The 21,217-nt window shown below is 27.5% G+C and overlaps 1 protein-coding gene across 2 annotated transcripts in view; it reads left to right on the top strand.

Annotated features, from left to right (window-relative positions):
- The window catches only part of LOC136981910 (transcriptional regulator protein Pur-beta-like), a 117,902-nt gene that overhangs the window by 38,087 nt on the left and 58,598 nt on the right, over positions 1-21,217 (top strand). For both annotated transcript variants that reach the window (XM_067278297.1, XM_067278299.1), the window contains exon 3: positions 8,528-8,630. In XM_067278297.1, the coding sequence (XP_067134398.1) occupies positions 8,528-8,630 (103 nt within the window). The remainder of the gene's footprint in view (positions 1-8,527; positions 8,631-21,217) is intronic.

The following is a 21,217-nucleotide window of genomic DNA, read 5'->3' on the forward strand; positions in this document are numbered from 1 at the left end:
AAAAAATTATTGCTAAGTCTGAAAATGGAGAAAGTTAAAGAGGTTGTGGCTGAAGTTTTGATCTCTAAAATGTGAATGTCGCACATTGAGCACTGCCATCTTGTAAGCCTAGAAGTTTGACAGTGGCATTTGGAATGTCAAGCATTATTCCAATGAAGGTTTTTCGTGGAGGGAAGAATTATTCCAATGATGTTCCAAACACCACTGTCAAACTTCTAGGCTTACAAGATGGTGGTGCTCAACGTTTGATGTTCATGTTTTAGAGATCAAAACTTCAACCACAATCTCTCTAGAGTTTCAACTTAGCCAAAGAATTTAATATGCTGAGATCATAATTGGAATTACCTAATGTTTTAATTGATGGTATGTCTTCTTCTAAACAATAACAACCTTAATAATAATAATAAACAATGCTTTTAGTCCACAACTATAAATTAGATAAAGTTAAATAACCTAAATAAACAGGACTTAACAATTTGGAGGGCTTATCATATCAAGGCCAACAAATAAATTGTAACAAGACAGTTGACTTCACACTGTCTTATGGATCAGGTGTATTTCTATTTGTTTAATATCTGGAAACCAATTATTTTAATAATAGTAAGTGCTGTACAGTACATTGTTAGTTTCCTCCCTTTTGGCTTGTAATTTACTTAACAATATTTATTATTAATAGTGGAACTATCTTAAAATGTAGGAGAAAATAAGACAGTTACTGGTCCCAAATAATGTGTTATACCCAGTGGTGACATTCAGCGGGTTTGCACAGGTTTGGCCGAACCCGTTGGTAAAATTTTCAGTTTTCCGAACCTTGTTAAACACACACAACATTTCTCAGCGGTTTTGTTTCTTTTAAAAAATATATTAAAATATATGTATTATATTCTGTAACACTACTAAACTAGAGCCTTATACCCTGTTCGCACCGAGCTTTCAATCTAGATTGTGAGCAAGGTCGGGGACTATGCCTTGGTGCGATCTCTCTTCACCGTCTGTTTCAATCTCGACTGAAATGAGGTTTAATCGCAATCAATTCAAGAGAGTTCTTGAAACTAGATCCAGTCATAAGAGAGATCCCACAATCTCACGTGCGTGAGATAATACAAGATGGCTGTGGAACATGTGTCGGACTATGGACAGCGAAATAAAAAGAATATTGTATATTGTATTGATGACATCTGTCTATTATCTGCAGTGCCATTCGGGGTGAAAAAATTTCTCTGCCTAAAAAAAAAAGGTTGACAGCACTAATATACTATTGTTACCTGGTCTACGCCCAGGGCCCCTTACGTTCCAAATACACCACTGATTATTAGATATATCGCAAGAAATGCTATTGTATTTATTTCTAGCCAAAATTACCATTTTGTTTGTCAGTGATTGTTAGAGAGAAATTTTCTGCTAGCGAACCCTTTGTTAAATATTTCGAATGTCACCACTGGTTATACCACTTTGTCATTGTATTAAAATTTTATGCTTGATATTTTAGTTCTGTAGTATATGGGTTACATTATAAATTGTAAATACAGTGCACTGTATATATTAGATTTCCCTTTGTATTGGCTATCTATTGATGTTATAATTATTATGTTGATACCATGCGTTTGTAAGTTGATGAGGGGCCCTTGTACCCGAAATGCATCCTTACCTAAATTTGAATGTAATTATTAAAGTCTAACCCTTTTTTGTAATAGATCTAGTCCTTCTTTCTGTTGGCCTTGGTGTGATAAGCCCTCCAAATTGTTAAGTCCAGTTTGTTTAAGTTATTTAACTCTATCTAATCTATATATATAATCAAGACGAGTTGATGATAATAATAATAATAATAATAATAATAATAATAATCAGCACAGAGCCCAAACGGTTAGGAGTTGAAAGTTGAAATTTGGTACACAGTTAGGGTACATCACGAGAATGCACACTAAGAAGGGATTTTTCAAAATTCCTTCCCACAGGGAAGAGGGACAGGAAGAAGGCTCAACACTTCCATCAACAATGGAAGTGTTACGTAACAATGGAAATGTTAAGAGAAAGCGACGTGCAAGACGCAGATGCAGTTTTTTCATTTTTGCGGGAAATCAAACATATTTTTAGACCCATCTAAAAATTCTCTAATTAGTCTGGAAACAGGGGAACCCAATTCTTGCATTCTGTGAAAACGGGTAAGGTTGACTATAATGTAATAATCTTAATCTTCACTATCGTTAATTTTGTCCGAGCAACGCTGGGCCCACCCGCTAGTAAATAATAACCTTATTCTTCTTCCCCTTTCTATCACTATACTGTATTTATTTAGTACAATAAAGATAAAGTTTTACAAACAACAAAATTTTTATTCTTGTATCTTTTTTTAGCATGGGAATGGATTAATTGAATATCAGTTATTTATTATGAAAAAAATTGTTTCTATATTTGTCATTTTCCATATTCGTTAGATCTTTAGGAACAAATTAATGATGAATATAGAGGTTCCACTGTATTTTATTACCACCCTTAATGTAAATGCATTTTGGGCTTTAGTTCCTCTTCAGAACCTTCCTTATAAAAAAAAATATAGTAAAATTTCCATAAATAACATTTTTTTTTGTAACTGGTATGAACATTGCAACCAATAAGCACTGTCTTAATTGTTTTTAAATTTAATTATCATCATTATAACAAATAGTGTGTCAAAGAATATATAAAATCTATAAAATAGGGATGTTATCAAACTAATCTTCTACGCATTAGTAATATCTATTATTATTTTTGATTCAGTAACAAACATGAAATATTAGACTAATGAAATTTCATAGTCATATCTTTAATGTATAAATGCTTGCATATAAAGGGCATTTGTCACATACAGACTACAGATATATATTTTCAATAAATGGGAGCTATTGAAGTGATGAAGAAGTAATGTTAAATGATGAAGGTAAGATTTGTTTCCTATTCTATTAATAACATATATTTGTGCGCTGATCAGAAATTTAAGTTTATAAAATTTAAAAATTTTTTATAAAATATGGATTTTTTTCCAGGATAGAAGAATTTATATCAAAATTTGTAAGAACTGTAATAGTTTTTTGTTGATTAAATTTTTAAAAGTGAAATTTAAAATAACTTTATTGTAAAAAAAATTAACTGACTTTGATAAGATAGATTGTATTTTTAATATTGAAATAGAGGCATTTAAGGGTATTTTAAATATAGATGCCTTGGGGTATAACCCAGTTTTTTATTTGTATTGTTTTTATGGTTTTATGGTGCATAAATATAAACTGATTTTATGGTATATTGATCTATTGCATAAAGTATGATGTAAGATCCCAGTTTTTAACTTAAAGTATGATGAAGTAGATTTAAGATATTATATAGTTTTATATATATATTTTAAGGTTTTACTTAGGTTTTATAGTGTAGGTCTGGGTCCACTGGTTTTTATGGTATATAGGTTTAGTTATACATGGTTTTAACCTAGTTATAAGGGTTTTATATAGATACAAGGTTTTATATTATATATAGGTTTTATTACAGGTTTTTTAAGGTGTCCCCTCCTGCTTGGGGAAGGCACAAGGTATTGCAGCAGTGATGTCTATAAATGTCCTGCTGCATTTTTAATCTATTATATGGAGTGCATAGCACTCAGTATCTGGGCAGTATATTTTATACCTGTAAGTGCATATCACTCTAATCTACTGGTGTGACCTTTATGGGTATGGTGCATAAGGTCCAGTAGATGATGATGTTGCAGTGAAGTCAGTGGGACTTGCTGGTATGCTTACGCAGATACAGCAAGAGGTGATGGTGGGACCACCGAGGATGGAATGTCTACATTGCTAAATTTATTTAAATTTTATAAATTTAAAAAAAATAATTATTTGTTGTTATTCTGCATATATAGAAATTTTTTACATCAAATTCTCAAAATATTGGTTTCTTCAAATTTGTTAGAGAATTTCCTGTATATTTTTTATATTTATATATATATATATATAAAGGGTCTTTCAAATTGAGTGCCTTTTTTTAAAATAAATAAAATATACATGGTGCAGTGAATTCATCCGGGTATTTTGACAGTTAAAAAGTGTAACGTATGACATTTATAAAAATGGCTTCGTACATGATACAACAACGCGTTGAAGTTGTTGAATTACTTTATGAAAATCGGTGTTCTGTGAAACATGTTTTTAGAAAAATCGTCCATCTGAAAGAACTATTGGTCAAATTATTAAAAAATTTCAAGAGATTGGTTCAGTGGAAGATCAAAACAGAGAAAAATACAGTTGTAGTGGTCGTTCACAAGAGCATATTGGTTTGGATTGTGAAAGTGTTACTGAAGCACCTGAAATGTCCATTAGTTGACGTTCACAACAAGTTGGACTCAGTGAATCAACAACATGGAGTATTTTACGAAAGGATTTAGCTTTAAAGGCATATAAGGTTCAAATAACACAGGAACTACAACCATTGGACCATTCAAAACATCATGCATTTGTGAATTGGATTAAAGAACAACCAGATGATTTTTTTCAAAAAATCATATTTTCTGATGAAGTACATTTTGAAATTGGTGGTTATGTTAATAAACAAAATTATCGTATTTGGGGTGAGGAAAATCCGTGAGTGATTTCGTGAAAAGCCTTTACATCCTCAACGAGTCACTGTTTGGTGTGCATTATGGTCAAGTGGTGTAATTGGACCTTATTTCTTTGAAAATGCTGCTGATAATGCTGTAACAGTGAATGGTGTTCGATATCGTGAGATGTTAACTGAAATTTTGTGGCCTGAACTGAATGATATTGATCTAGAGGATATATGGTTTCAACAGGATGGTGCAACACCTCATTTTGCTAATGAAACAATTGCTTTATTGAGACAAAAATTTCCTGGAAGAATTATTACAAGAAATGGTGATGTTAATTGGCCACCAAGATCAGGTGATCTTAACACCATTGGACTATTTTCTTTGGGGTTATGTAAAAAGCCAGGTCTATAAGAACAAACCACAATCGATTCCTGAACTGAAGGATGAAATTATTCATATCTTTGGTGAAATAGAGCCTCAATTATGTCAAAATGTCATACAAAATTTTAACAAAAGAGTGAACCACTGTGAAGCAGCAAGAAGTGGTCATTTGTCAGATATTATTTTTTGTAAATAAATGTCATAACTGATACTTCAATTACCAATAAAAAGTTTTTAAAAATCAATGCAAATTATGTCTTTTATTTATTTTTTTAAAAGGCGCTCAATTTGAAAGATCCTTTACTTAATAATTTTTAAAATATAAAACACTTTTCTCATTTTTTCCCTTCCAAATTTTAATTTATGAACTTACAGTGCATAGAATAATAATTTTTAGTTTGGAACAAAATGATCAGCAAAATACAAGAACGTTGTCATAGAATTAAAGATTGATGATGATTACAATTAAAATTTCTTTGATTTCTTTTTGCATTTGTATATTTGTAAAATTTGTTTTGTTGTGAGAAATTACCAGAATAAATTATTTTTAATACTCAGAACTCCACTTCTGTACCATCCATTGTATAGCTATGTGTAACAAATTGCTCTTTATTATTTTTTCTTGGATTTGTTGACAAAGTACTCTTTTTATTTGATAATGTGTAACCTCAGTTAAATAGATCTTGGTTAATCAAAGCACTTTTATGATGAATATAAGTTGTGTTGAATTATTTTATCATGTTTTTTTAAGAGCTGCTCTTTTAAATTTGAAGTTTCTTTTCATTATTATAAAAATCATAAAAATGTTAATATATAGTCTGCAATATCATTTTAAATGTTTATAACCTTTGTCATATCTGTTAGAAAAAGACTAGATTCTGATTTTGAATATTTTTTGAATGTCTATATTTAATAACATAGAATTAAAATTTTAGCTAGCTCAACTTTTAATTAAATACAATGTAATCAAATCACAAAAAATATTTTTAATCGCAATTTAATTGTGGTTAAATTGTGAAAAATTTATAAAAATTTTGCCTAACTAGATAATATGATCAATAAGTATTAAAAAATATTGAGTATTTGTTTTATTACTTTCTATTGTACTTTTGAATTGATACATATATGAATGGAAAACATTTTTTCTGTCAGAAAATGATATATAGATACGTTAGATTACACGAAAAATTCTGTTCGTGTATTTCATGACTTGTACTTCTCAACAGTAACGTTTCTGACAGTTTTGACAAGCACTTAAATAAACTAAGTGTTACAAAGAAGTGTTAAATATTAACATCTTTTAGATCATCATTCAGCAAAAGTGCTGTCAAAAAAAATATTGATTAATTTGTTTATTGCATATTTGTCATTAATCATTAATTGTAAAAGGATAACAAAAATTCTATGTAATTGGAAGATTGTGACAGAATATAAAAATTGTTCAAATAAATGTCAGTCTTAAAAATTAAAAAAAAAGACATTTTACTGTAATATAGTCAATTATCTGTGTGATATATCAGAAAGCCTTAATTGACTCACCGAAAACCTTATTTTGACACCAGCAGGAATTTAATCTTTCATGTGGATATGGATAAACATTTTCAACCTAATTATAGGTCGTCTTCAGGTCTTAATTTTTTCATTCTATTTTGGAATATTAAGAAGAGTGATACAAAATTTCAAACTTTGGAATGAATGAGGAAGTTCAAAATCACGTTTGATGTTCTTGGTATAACTATTCACATAATTTAAATCAATGTTATATAGATATTTATGAATTTATATTTATAACCTACATAAATTTATATAATAATCTGTTTAAATTCATAAATATCTATATAACATTGATTTAAATTATGTGAATAGTATAATTCACCTAAACACACCGGGGTGATACCATTCAAATCTCCTGCAAACGTTGTAACCGGTGCAGTCAAAGTTCGTACGCGAACGTTTTCGGCCCCTCACTAGGTCCTTTTTCAAGCGAAATTTTCTTTTTTGACCGTTACATTGAAGAATAATATCTTTTTGGGTAAAAATTCGGAATTTTGACGATTCGAATTTTTATCCGATAAAAGGATATTCTTCGATGTAACGGTCAAAAAAGAAAATTTTGCTTGAAGAAGGACCTAGTGAGGGGCCAAAAACGTTCGCGTATGAACTTTGACTGCACCGGTTACAACGTTTGCAGGAGATTTGAATGGTATGTGAATAGTTATACTAAGAACATCAAACATGATTTTGAACTTCTTCATTCATTTCAAAGTTTGAAATTTTGTATCACTCTTCTTAAAATTCCAAAATAGAATGAAAAGATTAAGACATGAAGCAGACCTATAATTAGGTTGAAAATGTTTATCTGTATCCACATGAAAGATTAAATTCCTGTTGGTGTTAAAATAAAGTTTTCTGTGAGAAAGCATTAAAGAAATATTTGTATTAAAAAAATGTAGTACATGAAATGTAATATTAGGTTTAAAACAATACTTTTTATCTGGAAACTATCAAAACTACTTGTATTTGTTAGTAAAACTGATTTATTTTTTATATTTAAAATGTTTAATTATAAAAAAATTGTGGTAGTTTGTCAGCAATATTTCTTTTGTTGTTCAGATTTAAACATTCATACATCACATAGTTGGTTCAGAATGTTCAGCATGCCAGTAAATAATAATGGTTAAATATATTTTAATTCTTACTTTTTCTTGGACAAATATAATTTAATAAATTTTTTACATAAAAATGAGTAAATTCTATAAAAGTTTTGAAATTCAGCAGATAATAAGCTAACTAATTTAATGGATTGAGAATCCAAACTAAAATTAAGATAAGTTGGAAATATTAAAAGATCAGTAAATTTAAATTAAGTTTTAGTCATGAGTAAAAACTGTATGGAGTAGGATTTGAAAATTCTTACATGTGTAAATTGCCAGTTATACTATCTGACATCTAGTTTAAAAAAAGTTGATCCAGTCGTATATATTAATTTTAGAAAGTAATCGAAAAGGTTACACATTGCCAAATTTGCATTTTTATGTCAAGGTAAGAACAGAGTTCGAATCTTTTTCTGAATAAATGTTTTTATAGTTGTATTAAAACTTCTAATTTACTAATCATTAATTAATTAAATTATAGTTTTCAACAGATGACAGTGTATTTATTGTGGTTCAGTTTCTTGAATCATTTTATCACTTAAACATTCAATTATAAGCTGGTAGATTTTGATGATTTCTGTGTTTAATTAATTCTGAGTTGTTTAAAAGATAAACATTCGAATGTAATGTAAAAATTTTTACTTAAAATTTAACTTACAAAAAAATGTTGTTTATTTGTATATAAATAAGTGTAAAATTGTTTTTTTTTTTGAATAGTAATAAGTTAGATATTTTATTGTACAATATTTTTCACTTAATTTTTACAAAATGATTTTCACAAATAAAAAAAAAATGAAATTTTTTTTCACAATTTAGAATTAATTTAATTTTACATTTTTAGAATGTTAAATAAAACTGAGTATTGCAAAATTTTAAGTAACTTAATGTTAATAGAAATGTTATTAATAATTATAATATTTAGGTTGGGGCTGCAGGAAGAAAAAGCCGCTTACTGTTAGCCATGTCCACAGCTACTGAATTCAGAGATCATCTTACAAATTTTAGTGAATTATATGCTTCTTTGGGTAAGATTTTTGTTTTATATTATTTATACTTGATAATTATTAATGGATTTTTAGTAAAGTTTATTATGATTTTTAATTATATGTAAACCCAGGGTTTAAGCTGTTGCTAGTTTTTTGCTGAAGTGCTACAAGAATTTAGATTTAGTGACAACTTTATTGGCACATTTTGCTAAAAAACTAAACTTTTCCAAGTAGTTAAAACATCTTAAAAACTAACATTTTTAAGATGTTTTAACTAGTGATGGGATGACACCAAAATTTCTCCCAATTCCAATTCTTTTGAATACTTTCTAAAGTTTATTTTAATTTAGAAAAATTAATGATTACATTACAAGCACATTACATTCATTAATTAATAAACATCAAGCTTAAGAATGGAAAGTGATTGGGAATTCCAGAATCAATCTTTCGAAAGAATCCTGAAAATTCTCCATTTATATGTAGATAAGCATGCTTTTATTGTGTAGTAGAAAATAAATTTGTAATCTTATTGCAGATAAAGTTAATATTGCAACACTATCCTCAAAGAAATTTACAGGTAATTTCCTTTTACTCAAAGAACTATCCCATCATGTCACGTATGGTTGCCATCGTTGGAAACTGTTTCACTGGCCAACACAACTGGGGAAGGGGAAAGGTAATGAGAAGATGCACTTCTTTTTTAATGCTTCTCACAATCTGCATGCCTCATAATTTCTGTAATTCCATAATATTTAACACTAAATAAGGTATGGCAAATAATGCAATGAGCCAAACGAATATCATCATCATCATGAGTTAACCAAGTTTTGAATTCATTCGCTTGAGCCAGGTTTTTCTAAATCTGCAATTGTGTGTACTTATTCGAAGAAAAGAAGAATCAAACAAATGCTTAAACTGTAAAATTAGGTAAAATGATACAGAAAATTTTTTCCAGCTTAAACCCTGGTAAGGTATTAAAGTTAACAAAATTTTATAATCATTAATCATAGCATTATGTATCTTCTATTGAAATATATTGAGTCTTCTAAATAGGTCAGTGAAGTGTTTTATTAAAATTGAATAATTTCACATATCAGAATTTTGTATTTTATATAATTTTTTTTTACTTTAAACATACAAAATTATTATATAAATTTGCACTGAAAAAAGGTTTATATGAAAATATAAATAGAACGAATTAATGCGTATTAATAACTTTTAGAAAATGTAAAATAAATATGTTAGAGTTTAGAAGACAATTAAATGAATAAGTTAAAAAAATAATTTAATGCATAAAATAGAGAAGATAAACATTTGACTGTATCTGTAGGACATTCACAAATTACTATTACACCCATTAATTTTGTATATTCAATTAATTAATTGTGTATGTATTATAAACAAGTGTTTCTTTGCTTATCTACAAAAGTAAATTGCAGTAATGAACATTAAAGATAAGAGCAACAATCTTCTATTGGATGATGGTTAAAAGTTTTTTTTGACTTTTTTCAAATTTTTAACTGAATGAATCAGATATATTAATAAAATGTTTGTACTGTTTTTATTCAAATCTTAATATCAATTAGTATAAAATAATTGGATTCATAACTTTATATTACAACAATATACAGTCAAACCACCTCGGTTTTTGAATGACTCACTTTTTGAATAAATTCGTTCACAAACAGTTTCAAACTTTTAATTGTTCTGGTTGCCATACAATAACTCTGTTGCTGAACAAGCTACTCTACAAGAGCTGACCACAAATTAGAGAGAGACATATAGCCAACTCCTTATATTTCCCATGGTAAAAAAAGTCAATGGCCCAACCAATCAATAACAGAACTACTGATTCAGAAGTTAGTGGCACTGAGATCACCACATCATTAAATGTCATGACACAAATCATCGATGTGGCTATTTAACTTAGATTTCAGTGTGCATGTCGAAAAGATACTACTACTGTTTTTCAGTATGTGCCACAGTTGAATTTAAATCAAATTAATTAATAAAAACTACATTAATTGACATTCACATAATGTAAATAGTATCCAAGAATTTGTGTTTAAAGGTGCTTAAGTGAAATTAAATAGCAAAAATTTATTATATATAATGCAATGTAATATTATACATAATATAATACTGTATTTGTGAACATTTTTATGCATGAAATACAGCTAAAAAAGTTTTAAAAAAGGCTTTATTTTGGTGGTCAGAAATAGATTAATTCATTTTATATTGTTTCTTATAGGAAAATTTGTTTCAGTTTTAGAACAACTTTTAGGAATGAATTGTGTTGGAAAACAAGTTTGACTGTATTGATTTATCAGATAATGTACTTTATTTGTAATACAAAAATGTATGTTTCATAAATTAAAACAATATTTGACATCAAAATATAAAATGTTTTTATATAAGTAGCAAAACAAGCAATGTTTTTAGGCAGATTCAAGTGTTAATAGCAAGTTTATGGATTGACATTTTTTGTTATAAAATGCTTTTTTTAAGCATTATAACATTAAAAAAATTATAAACAGTTATAACATAATAAGTTTAAGCAAAGTCTCTCATTACAGAGTTTGCACATGACATCTTTTTTGTTATATTTATTGGACATTATAATTATAAACACTTAACATTATGTAAAAATATAATAAACATTGAAGCATTTGCTTTGTTTTCTCGTGGAGATATCAAAGATTATATTGTTGCATTAACAATTAAATAAAAACAGACAATAACTAAATCAAGATTGCAAACACACATGCCAAAGCAAAAACAATATGGCTGACAAACACCAAGTGCTTTCTTATGTGAGCTTGCATAATGATGACAATGGATTGATGACAATAAAGGATCAAATATGATTGGTTTTGCAATTTTATAAAATAAACTTCTAATGTGAAACTTTTCTTATGCTGATACTGGTACTATACATTATGCATAAAGTTAGAACAGACATTTTTATAACAAAATATGTTGTGCACAAACTCTATATTATAAACCTATGTTATAAAATAAAAGTTATAATGGAGCCAATAAATGTATCAAAACAGTGATGTGACATTATCAAACATAATGATTAAGATCAAGGAATATGATTTTCTGGCATCAAAAAACTTAAAATAATTTGTAAATTGTTCAATAATGTTTGTGATGATACTTCAAACAATGAAAAAGAATTACAATAGTGTGTGCATTCTGCATTATTTTAAGATAGCATAGACAAGCTGTTTCTTGCCTTATTCTATTTTTGTAGAATCCTGCTGGTTGCATATGGAATGAATTGACAACTTCTTTGTTAATGTCCTCAGCATCACTGAAATTTTTACCAGCAAGGAATTTCTTTAATAGCCCTAAGATGTGATAGTTGCTGGGTGTGAGATCAGTGCTGTATGATGAAGATGTAAAATTTTCCAATCCCACCTCAGGATTTTGCTGACAATTGCATTTGTGGTGTGAGGCTTTGCATTATCATACAGAATGATGATTTCATCCAATTTCTGATATAGCTACTTGTGATAAATTCCTGCACATAACCATGACAGAACATCACAACATGTGGCAGTGTTGACAATGTTGCCTCATGGCAGAAAATTTGCAAGAAATGGGTCTTTTCTACCCAGAAGAATGTCAGCATGATCTTTCTGGCTCTGGGGGGGCAACATGGAACTTCTACGGTGTTGGTGACTTCCAGACCATGCTCTGCTGTTTGGTTTCTGGTGTGTAATATTGAACCTTAGAGCAGTGTTTCTCAAACTATGGGTCACAACCAAATATTGGGTTGTTTTAAAATTTTAATGAGTTGCGAAATGATACTACCTTCCACAGAAATACTTATAATACTTGTATTATTGAAATATCCTCTAAGAACTAAGAACAATGCATCTGTTAAGTACTGAAAATTTTAACTTTTTTCTTATAATTATTATTATCACACATTCCATAATCTTAATCTATATGAAATTGTTTTCACTTTTCTATTTTGAATAATATCAAAATGGATATTTTATGTAAGGTTGTAGTCATAAAGCTATTTAAGTTGCAATGGTTTTGAAAATATTTCCTTGTTTATTCAAACTTAAAATTTATTGTTGTGTGTGACAATACATAACAATAAATTATAAAAAGTAAATAACAGATGAATTTTGGCACAAGTGGATCAATAAATGATTTTTGTGTGTATGTACAGAATGAAATCGACAAAATCTTACACTCTGAAAAGTACAGTACATATTTAAAAAAAAAGAGTTCATTAAGTTTATAAAAAAACTTGTAATATTTTTCAAAGCAAAGTAGACTCCTGAATAATTTTGAAACAATCTGTTTCATATACAATTGTCAGTCTTATATTTTTTAATAGTTAAATTTCAATACTAAAAACTGAAATTGAAGTAAGTTATTTGTTACCAAACAAAATTGGTCTGAACCACTCTTAATAGAAATGTATTCAATGTTACATTTCACACACACAGAAGATATTATCAATAATGCAAAATTTTATTTTGTTAAATAATATACAGTGATTCCAATTACTAGTTTTTTTTTTTTAAAAAGTTTGTATTGTACACATTTTGGTTGTGGAATTATTACAAATAAATATATTGGGTCACATGAGCAAAAAGTTTGAGAAACACTGTCCTAACTCATCACTTGTAACAATGCCATCAAGGAATGCTTGTTCTTCCTGGTAATGGGTTGGGTTTTCCAAGTGTGATGTCATCTGAGCAGACTTTCCCCCATTATCCAGGTGTTTGGGAATCCATCATGCCAAAATCTTCTGTTAATCAAGACTGATGCAGAATATTCTGTACTGTCTCATAAGAAATGCCTACTTCATCTGCAATAAACACAGTTGTCACTTGCTGATCTTGTTTTACCAGTGTATCTATGCATGCAATGTTTTGTCTGTTGTGGGAGTTCATTGCCTACAAGGTTTGTTCTCCAAACCTTTACAGCCCTCTGTGAAGAGTTTGCACTATCTTTGCATATTTTTCTCTTTCATTCAGTCCTCACTATACATATGCTTCATTTCCTGATGCCACTCTTTTCTTGAGACCACAAGAAATGAATTATTCCATGCTTCTCGTAAGAAGTTGACGTTGACATTTACAGTCAATGTTTTTGATTGCCTATCTGGAAGATGCCACACTGTCAATGACTCAGAGATTTGATTAAAATTTTAGCTAAAAGTCCACATTACATAATGTATGCCTCAAAATATATTCTGTTGAAGTATTATTCAAGAAAAAGAATGGCTGCCACTATTTATTGATACTCCCTCATATATTTTTTTAATTCACTTATTAATATTAAAGTAATAAATAATGTCAAACTAAAAATTAATAAATGTTATAAGTATTAAAATGATTAATTCAGAATTCAGAGCATGACTAAATTTTATCTACGTGTATATATAAACAACAACGCATAACCTGATTTTAATTGATTAAGCCAAATGATCTTGCTGACATTCAACTAGAGGTAGGTGGTTAAGTATTAATTATTAACAGACCAAAAGCAACCTGATAATTTCGGCAAGATCATTTGCTTTAATTTTATCTATACAAGTTACTGATTTAGTGATTCTTTTTATTATTATATCTGTTATAATTATCTAATAAAGATTTTTAACTTATTGTCATGAAACATTACCATCTACAGTTTTGAAAATCAATGATTCAAAATTGTTTAAATTTTGTAATAATCCTTACAAGTGTATAAAAAATCATTGTATCTACTTACTGCATTGTTTATTTATTGAGAATAATTATATTTCCATTAGAAAATGGAAATATAATTATTCTCAATAAATAAATCATAATCATAAATAATAGGTGCATAAATCAGGTAGTGGAGATTTTGTACTTTTTAAACCTAAATCTATATTCTTTATTTCTAATAGTGAATCCCAAGTTCTCTAACTATTATCATTCTATTAACTACCTTCAAAAAAGCTCAAAATTTTTATTAAGAGAATCATTATTGATTCTATTTTTAGTGTTTTTACAAAACACAGATAGTATGTTGTAATCATATATCCACATAAAGCAATATTAAAACTCATACAGTGTAATATTTCAAATATTATTTTTGAATTTCATACCTGTAGTTTATATTCCATTTTTGTAAAAAAAAATTATAATAGTATTTATTTGTATTTCCTAAATGAAATGAAAATAGAACTGAAGATTCTAAATGCATTTTTGCTTAATAAACTTTGAACTACTTTGGGATTATTAATAATTTTTAAAAAGTACAAAAATGTTTTATTTTAATAAAATAAATTCTTGTTTTACTTATTTTCATAAAAATCTAATTTTATAATTTAAATTTTCTTAATAAATTTAATAAAAATTATAAACTAATATCAGTTTAATTAGCATTTACAGATCTTTATTAACAAATGATATTTCAGAAATAAGCAAAATGGAGTAAAACAAATCCATTTGAAGAGATATTAAAGTAAGTCCATTATTCTTTTTATTGGCGATTGTCAGAATGCTTATTTTAATTCCCAAGTACTTTGAAAATGAGCTTAAAGGCTTTCAGCCAAGTAATTTTCAGAGATAAAATTGTTGAAGAAAATTTTTAATTTTACTAACAATCAAATGATAGAGCCAATTAAATATTGGATGGTAACTTGGCTAATTAATTATATAGTGTTTAGCAAGAAAATGGACGATCATAAATAGATGATTATTTACTTTTGAATATTTATAAGAAATTTTTGTGTTTAAGATTTCAAATAACATAGTTTGCCATTTATGTTTTGAAGATGACATAATGCCGGTGAATTAAAATGATATACAGACAATCTTTGTGTCATTGTAGTATGTCAAGCATATAGCAGTGCAACATATTCTAGGATATGTTGTTAATTGCATGATGAAGTTTTGCCTTAAAAAGTTTCAGTATTTTGTGAACAAAGAGTGTGGTATATTGAGATCACCCAGAAAGTATTGAAACTTTTAAGGGTAAAAATCCGTTATGAAATTAATAAAATACCCGAGAATATATTGCATTACTCTATGTATGACATACTTCAAAGATGCAAAGAGTGTCTGCACATGAATGAAAATCATTCAAGTGAAGTGATATCATCATCAAAACATAAATGGCAAACTATGTTGTTTGAATTCTTGTTTATGAAAATTTCTTAATAAATATTCAAAAGGGAATTAATTTAGATTATACTGGAAGTGAAGATTGATATAGAGTGAGACTTTTATCTGCAACTTCTGCTTATCATGAAGATGTGTTACAAATTATGCTATTCAGATCTTCATTTGCTTTCAGACTAGTTGATTTACAAGATATAACCATACAAGATAGCAACATAACTGTCTCTAATCCAAATTATGTAATATCTTTATAATTAATTATCCAAGTTCTAGCTTGCTAGTTAATCCAACTCTATCATTTTATTATTAGTATAATTCTGGCTTGGTTTTCTACATAATTGTAATTTTAATTCTGATGAACTGAAAGGCTTAAAAATACAGGTATTCCTTGCCTAACATGGGATTTGATTAACACTGAAATTAATTGCCAAAATTTCTCTACATATGTGACAAGAGTTTTAATCTGCCTTTAAATTTACAACGAAAAAACATGCAAGCCTCAAGAAGTGTTTCCTGACAAAAAAAAAAGTTGAGCATGATGACATTATTCACCTCATACAGTCATGTTTTCAGAGCATGAGAGCTAGCCAGTTATGTTGCTGCCAGCATTAAAAATTAGTGTGTAACAAACTCTTGTTTTCTACTGTATTTACAAATTATGTTTCTTTGTAAATTTTACTCTATTGATCAAAACATGCTTGTTTGCATAGGTTTAGAATTATTTTACTTATCATATAATTTGTGATGATAAGAAAAAAACTAACACTATTCAAACAATTTATAACTTTTTTTCAAGCAACAGTAACTAATGCAGTTACAAGCATTTATTAAACATTTACTTTGAATTCATTTTTTATTTTTTCCTAAAAGTGACTTACCTTATGTGTGAATTTATTAATGTAATAATCAAGCGTGGATGATTTTCTTGAAGCTTCTTGTCCTTTAATTACTGTATTTCTTAAAACATATTTGATAAATTAAGGTCTTATCATACAGGAACATATAGAGATGGATGACTTAAGTTCTTTAAATAGTCATTATGCAAAATGCATTTTGCATCTTAGGCTCCTCTTCAGCTGCAGACTATTTCATAAGGTAACATTATGAAATAGTCCTTAATTTATCAGATCATATACGAATTGTAATTTTTATTATTGATTATTGTATTTGATTAATGTGATTTTGATATATGCAGTAACATCAAAAGATGGATTAAATTCATTAATCAAGGGATACCTGTACTTGGAAATCCAAAGAGCCAATGTAACACATTCTTATTCAGCAAAATATGTTACTCAAAACTTTACAAGCATTTTCAACCTAATTTAATATCTTTTCTTCAGTTAACATATTTGGATATGTAATGTTCTAAATAGAACATTTTTAAAAAAAATGTTATTACATATCCAAATATGATTTTGTGTAAATTATGGCCTGAGGAAGTTGAAAACTTAGGTTGAAAACATTTGTAAAGTTTTGAGTAATATATTTTGCTGGATAAGGAGGTATTATGTTGATTTTTTGGATTGATAAGTAATCCAGTTTGTTTATTTTTCTAATTACTTGGAAATTAAAATAAGCATTCTGAAGCTCTCAATAAAGGAAAGATAATGGATTTTAAGGTAGAGAAGTAGATTTTAGTATAATAAATAATAACTAATAGTTTTTTTTATATTTTTAAAATTTGTAATAGTCATGCATTCTGATTTGTAATTTGTCAGCTAAATGACTAAATAACTCAGAGGTGTAACCACATTGAGCAGTAAGGAGCAATGTTTCCCACACGAATGCTCTTCCACTCCTCACTCTCTGCCAAACCCCACTGCTGCATCCATACAAGTTTATAAGTAAACATGTAAAAAATACTAGGCTACATGAACATTCATGAGGTAAAGAAGAATAAAATTTAATACCTATTCTTGTTCAGCCTTGTTTTTTTATTGAGCATTGTCATATGTATTACTGGTTTGCATATCGCATGTATGGAGCTGCCTTATTGATGTGGCAGCTTCTTGCACAATAATATGTTGCTAGTGATCTTGGAGTATTGTGTTTTACAGTTGGCAACCTACCTCTGCTATGTCTAAGCAGCTATTAGCAATGTGGGTGACCCACACACAGCAATTTCTGGTTACATCTCTGATAACTGTAATATAAAATTATTATAAATAATGCATTATGGTTATAGTTAAAGAAATAGCAAATTTTTTAATTATTTTACAGCAATTTAAAACTTATAGTAGATTAATTTATTTATTTATTTGTTTAATGTTTATGAAGATCACTTATTGTTCAAAATTATTAAATGCTAATTAAATTGTTTTTATTTTATAATTTTTCTTATTAAATTTATTAATCAAATTTAAATTTTTACTAAAGTTATTGGAAATTTAATATATTTAGAAAGTTTAACAATTATCTGAAATTATCGTTTTTATTATATAGTCCTATTGTCATTTCCAACTTCCAGAAGGAACAACTCTGTGCTTTAATGGAATAAAGGAAAAACATCCATGAAGAAGAATGAATGTACATAATTCAAGGTGAACAGTAAGGTTGTAAAAATTTCATCAAAACATTAGTATTTTTTCTACTCAAACATATATGACTACTCTTGATTATTTGCATTCACTCTTCTTAATGGATATTGGTTTTTCTGCTGCTTCATAGCTGATTTACAAGAAATACTTAGATTGAAATGATATACTTTATAATGTTTAATTACTGTCAAACTCAGTAATTTAAAAACAAAAAAAAATTTAATTAATGTATTATGTGTCGTCGGAAAGTAAGAATAAAATACAAATATTTTTATGAGTTAAAAGAAATTTATGTTGATTAAATATAAATATAAATTTATTTTTTATGTAATCTTCTTGATGGAATTCTAAAATTTTAATTTACCAGGAAAATTATTGAGTTTACACTCAGATTAAAATTTAAAATCTTGTATATTAAGTCATTATAAAAGTATTTTTTCATTGAAAATAAACTTATTTACTATTTTAAAATTAATGCACAGCTTAATGAAATTGCAGCATAAAAATGAATTTTTTAGTTTATTATTTTTTTAATTAATCAATTTATATTGCATGCTATTTTGTGTTGAATGTGTTGAATTGATCACTTCTAAAATCATTGTACTGTATTTTCTCTACAGTTAATCGTAGAGAATATATATCATTAAACAGTAAATTTGATAAAGCTTCTAACACATTTTTTTGCATGTTTGAATTTTAGTTATAGCTTAGAAATATAATTCAGGCTTCAATGCATTATTAAACATCAAAGTAAACGATCATTTTAAAGTGTAATAGCAATTTCTATTGCCTTCACTGCTTTCAAATTATTGGATAATTGCTGTATATAATATTATTGCATTACAATAGTTAAAATATCTAAATATAGTGATCTTGAAAAATATTTAAGTTATTTTTACTTTCTGATTCTTATAATTATCTAAGATATAGGGTAGATGTACCAGTTCTGGCCAGAAAACAAATTTAACTTAAAAATATAATCACAAATGAAACAAACTTTTATCGTTAACTGTTCACACAGTTAACAGTAAAAGTTCGTTTCATTGGACAGATTTGAATATGTGATGATTCTATTTTTAAGTTAAATTTGTTTTCTGGCCAGAACTAGTACTACACTGGCCAAAACTGGTACATCTATCCTAAACCTTAAGTAATGAGAACACACAGCAAATATTTTGATAGATAATTTTGAAAATTTTTGTGAACATATGTACAACTGTTTTTATAGCTGACCTTAAAAATAATAAGGAAATCAAATTTTGTGTAAAAAAAATTATATTTTCATTAGAAAAATCAATCTTGCATTTTTTTCATTAGGCTTTTAATGAATCAAAAAATCTGTTACATTTTGAATATTTCTTCTATGGGAATGACATTTTATCTTTGGTAGTTAGTGTTCTTAAATTTGCAAATTTATGTTAACTATAGTATTTTCTGTAATGAGAATGGAGCTAATGTTCTGGATCTTGAATGTGTATCACTTTTCTGTGTATTTACCGTATTTACTCGGATATAAGACAATCTTGCATATAGGACGAGGTGTGACTTTAGAGATCAAAATAAAGAAAATTAGATTTATTAATACAATTCTAATTTTATTTTGTTTAATCATAAAAAAAATATTATGCACGTATTAACCTAACAACCATGTTTGCCTTAATACATGATGAATGGAAAACAAAACCAAAACATTATAATTCGCATGACCGGGAAAAGTTTATTATTAATGATTCAGAATATGCTAATATTCATTAAAAATAACAATTTAATGTAAAATAACTACATTTATAATTATTGCTAAGAGACTTGTATTTCATTATTGTTTTTATAAATAACTAGAAACTATTTTCTGCAAACAAATGAGATGCAATGTGGCTTTTAATTAACGGACGTAGGATTAAACCAATAAACAAAGGAAAGTGTGTCTTAATTTGTTTACAGTAGGTGCCAACTTACACTAAATAGACTGTAGACCTATAATGACAGCGTGAAGTATATATGGTTCACAGAAATTATTGCAAAAAAACAAAGACTCCTTCGCTCGCGCATATAGGACGACCTAGGTTTTTGAAGCAGTGAAAAATGGATAAAAACCTCGTCTTATATGCACGTAAATACGGTAAAAAATTTAAAAATTCAAATGCCATGTCATATGATGTTACAATCTTAAATTTTTTACAAAATGCAGAAATTTCAAATAGATTATAACTGTTTATACAAACATATCTGATAATTTTCTAATATGTTCTACTTTGTAATGAATACAGAACTATTTTCTTTTGTGTGCATAGACTAATGAAAGTTTGTTCCATTCTTATTCTAGGAAAGACTATAGTTTCTGTTTTGTGTATAGGTTGTCAAGTTAATAATTCAGGCCATGATAATTTGACAAGATTTTAATGCTTATAACTTATAACTAAAGATTTTAACTTATAAATTATGCCACTTTTTAAAAATGCAGTTTTTATTCAGTTATAACTTTTGTAAAAATTGCTTTATAATTGAATAAATATAAAATAGCTTTTTTTTTTTTTAAATTATTAAAAGTGAATTTTATTCAGTTCTGTTGTTGTTAAATTTAAATGTTTAAATTCTGTAATTTTTCCATTAATTCCTGTTAATCTTCTGGCTTAAATATTTAAAATTTTTTTGGAAACATTTTTTTAATATTTTTTTTTATATTCATTTTTGTTGAGTAGGAAATGAGTTGGGAAAATTTTTTGTATATAGGTACCAGTACCTAACTTTTTATTACCAAGGTGCTCGAGATAACTCATGTACTGTACTGTACACACCTACTGTAAATTAGCTGGATACTCAGTGTCCAATTATTTTATTTATTTTTTTAAACTGATTTAAAAACCTGATGATTAAATACAGTTGAAAATGTTTGTTCTTCTAAATTTAATTCCTATTAACTGGATTACAGTTTTTTTTTGTGTGTATTGTAATCTCATCTAAT

The sequence above is a fragment of the Centruroides vittatus genome, unplaced genomic scaffold, assembly GCF_030686945.1.
Source record: "Centruroides vittatus isolate TY-2023 unplaced genomic scaffold, ASM3068694v2 contig_799, whole genome shotgun sequence".
Lineage (NCBI taxonomy): Eukaryota > Metazoa > Arthropoda > Arachnida > Scorpiones > Buthidae > Centruroides > Centruroides vittatus.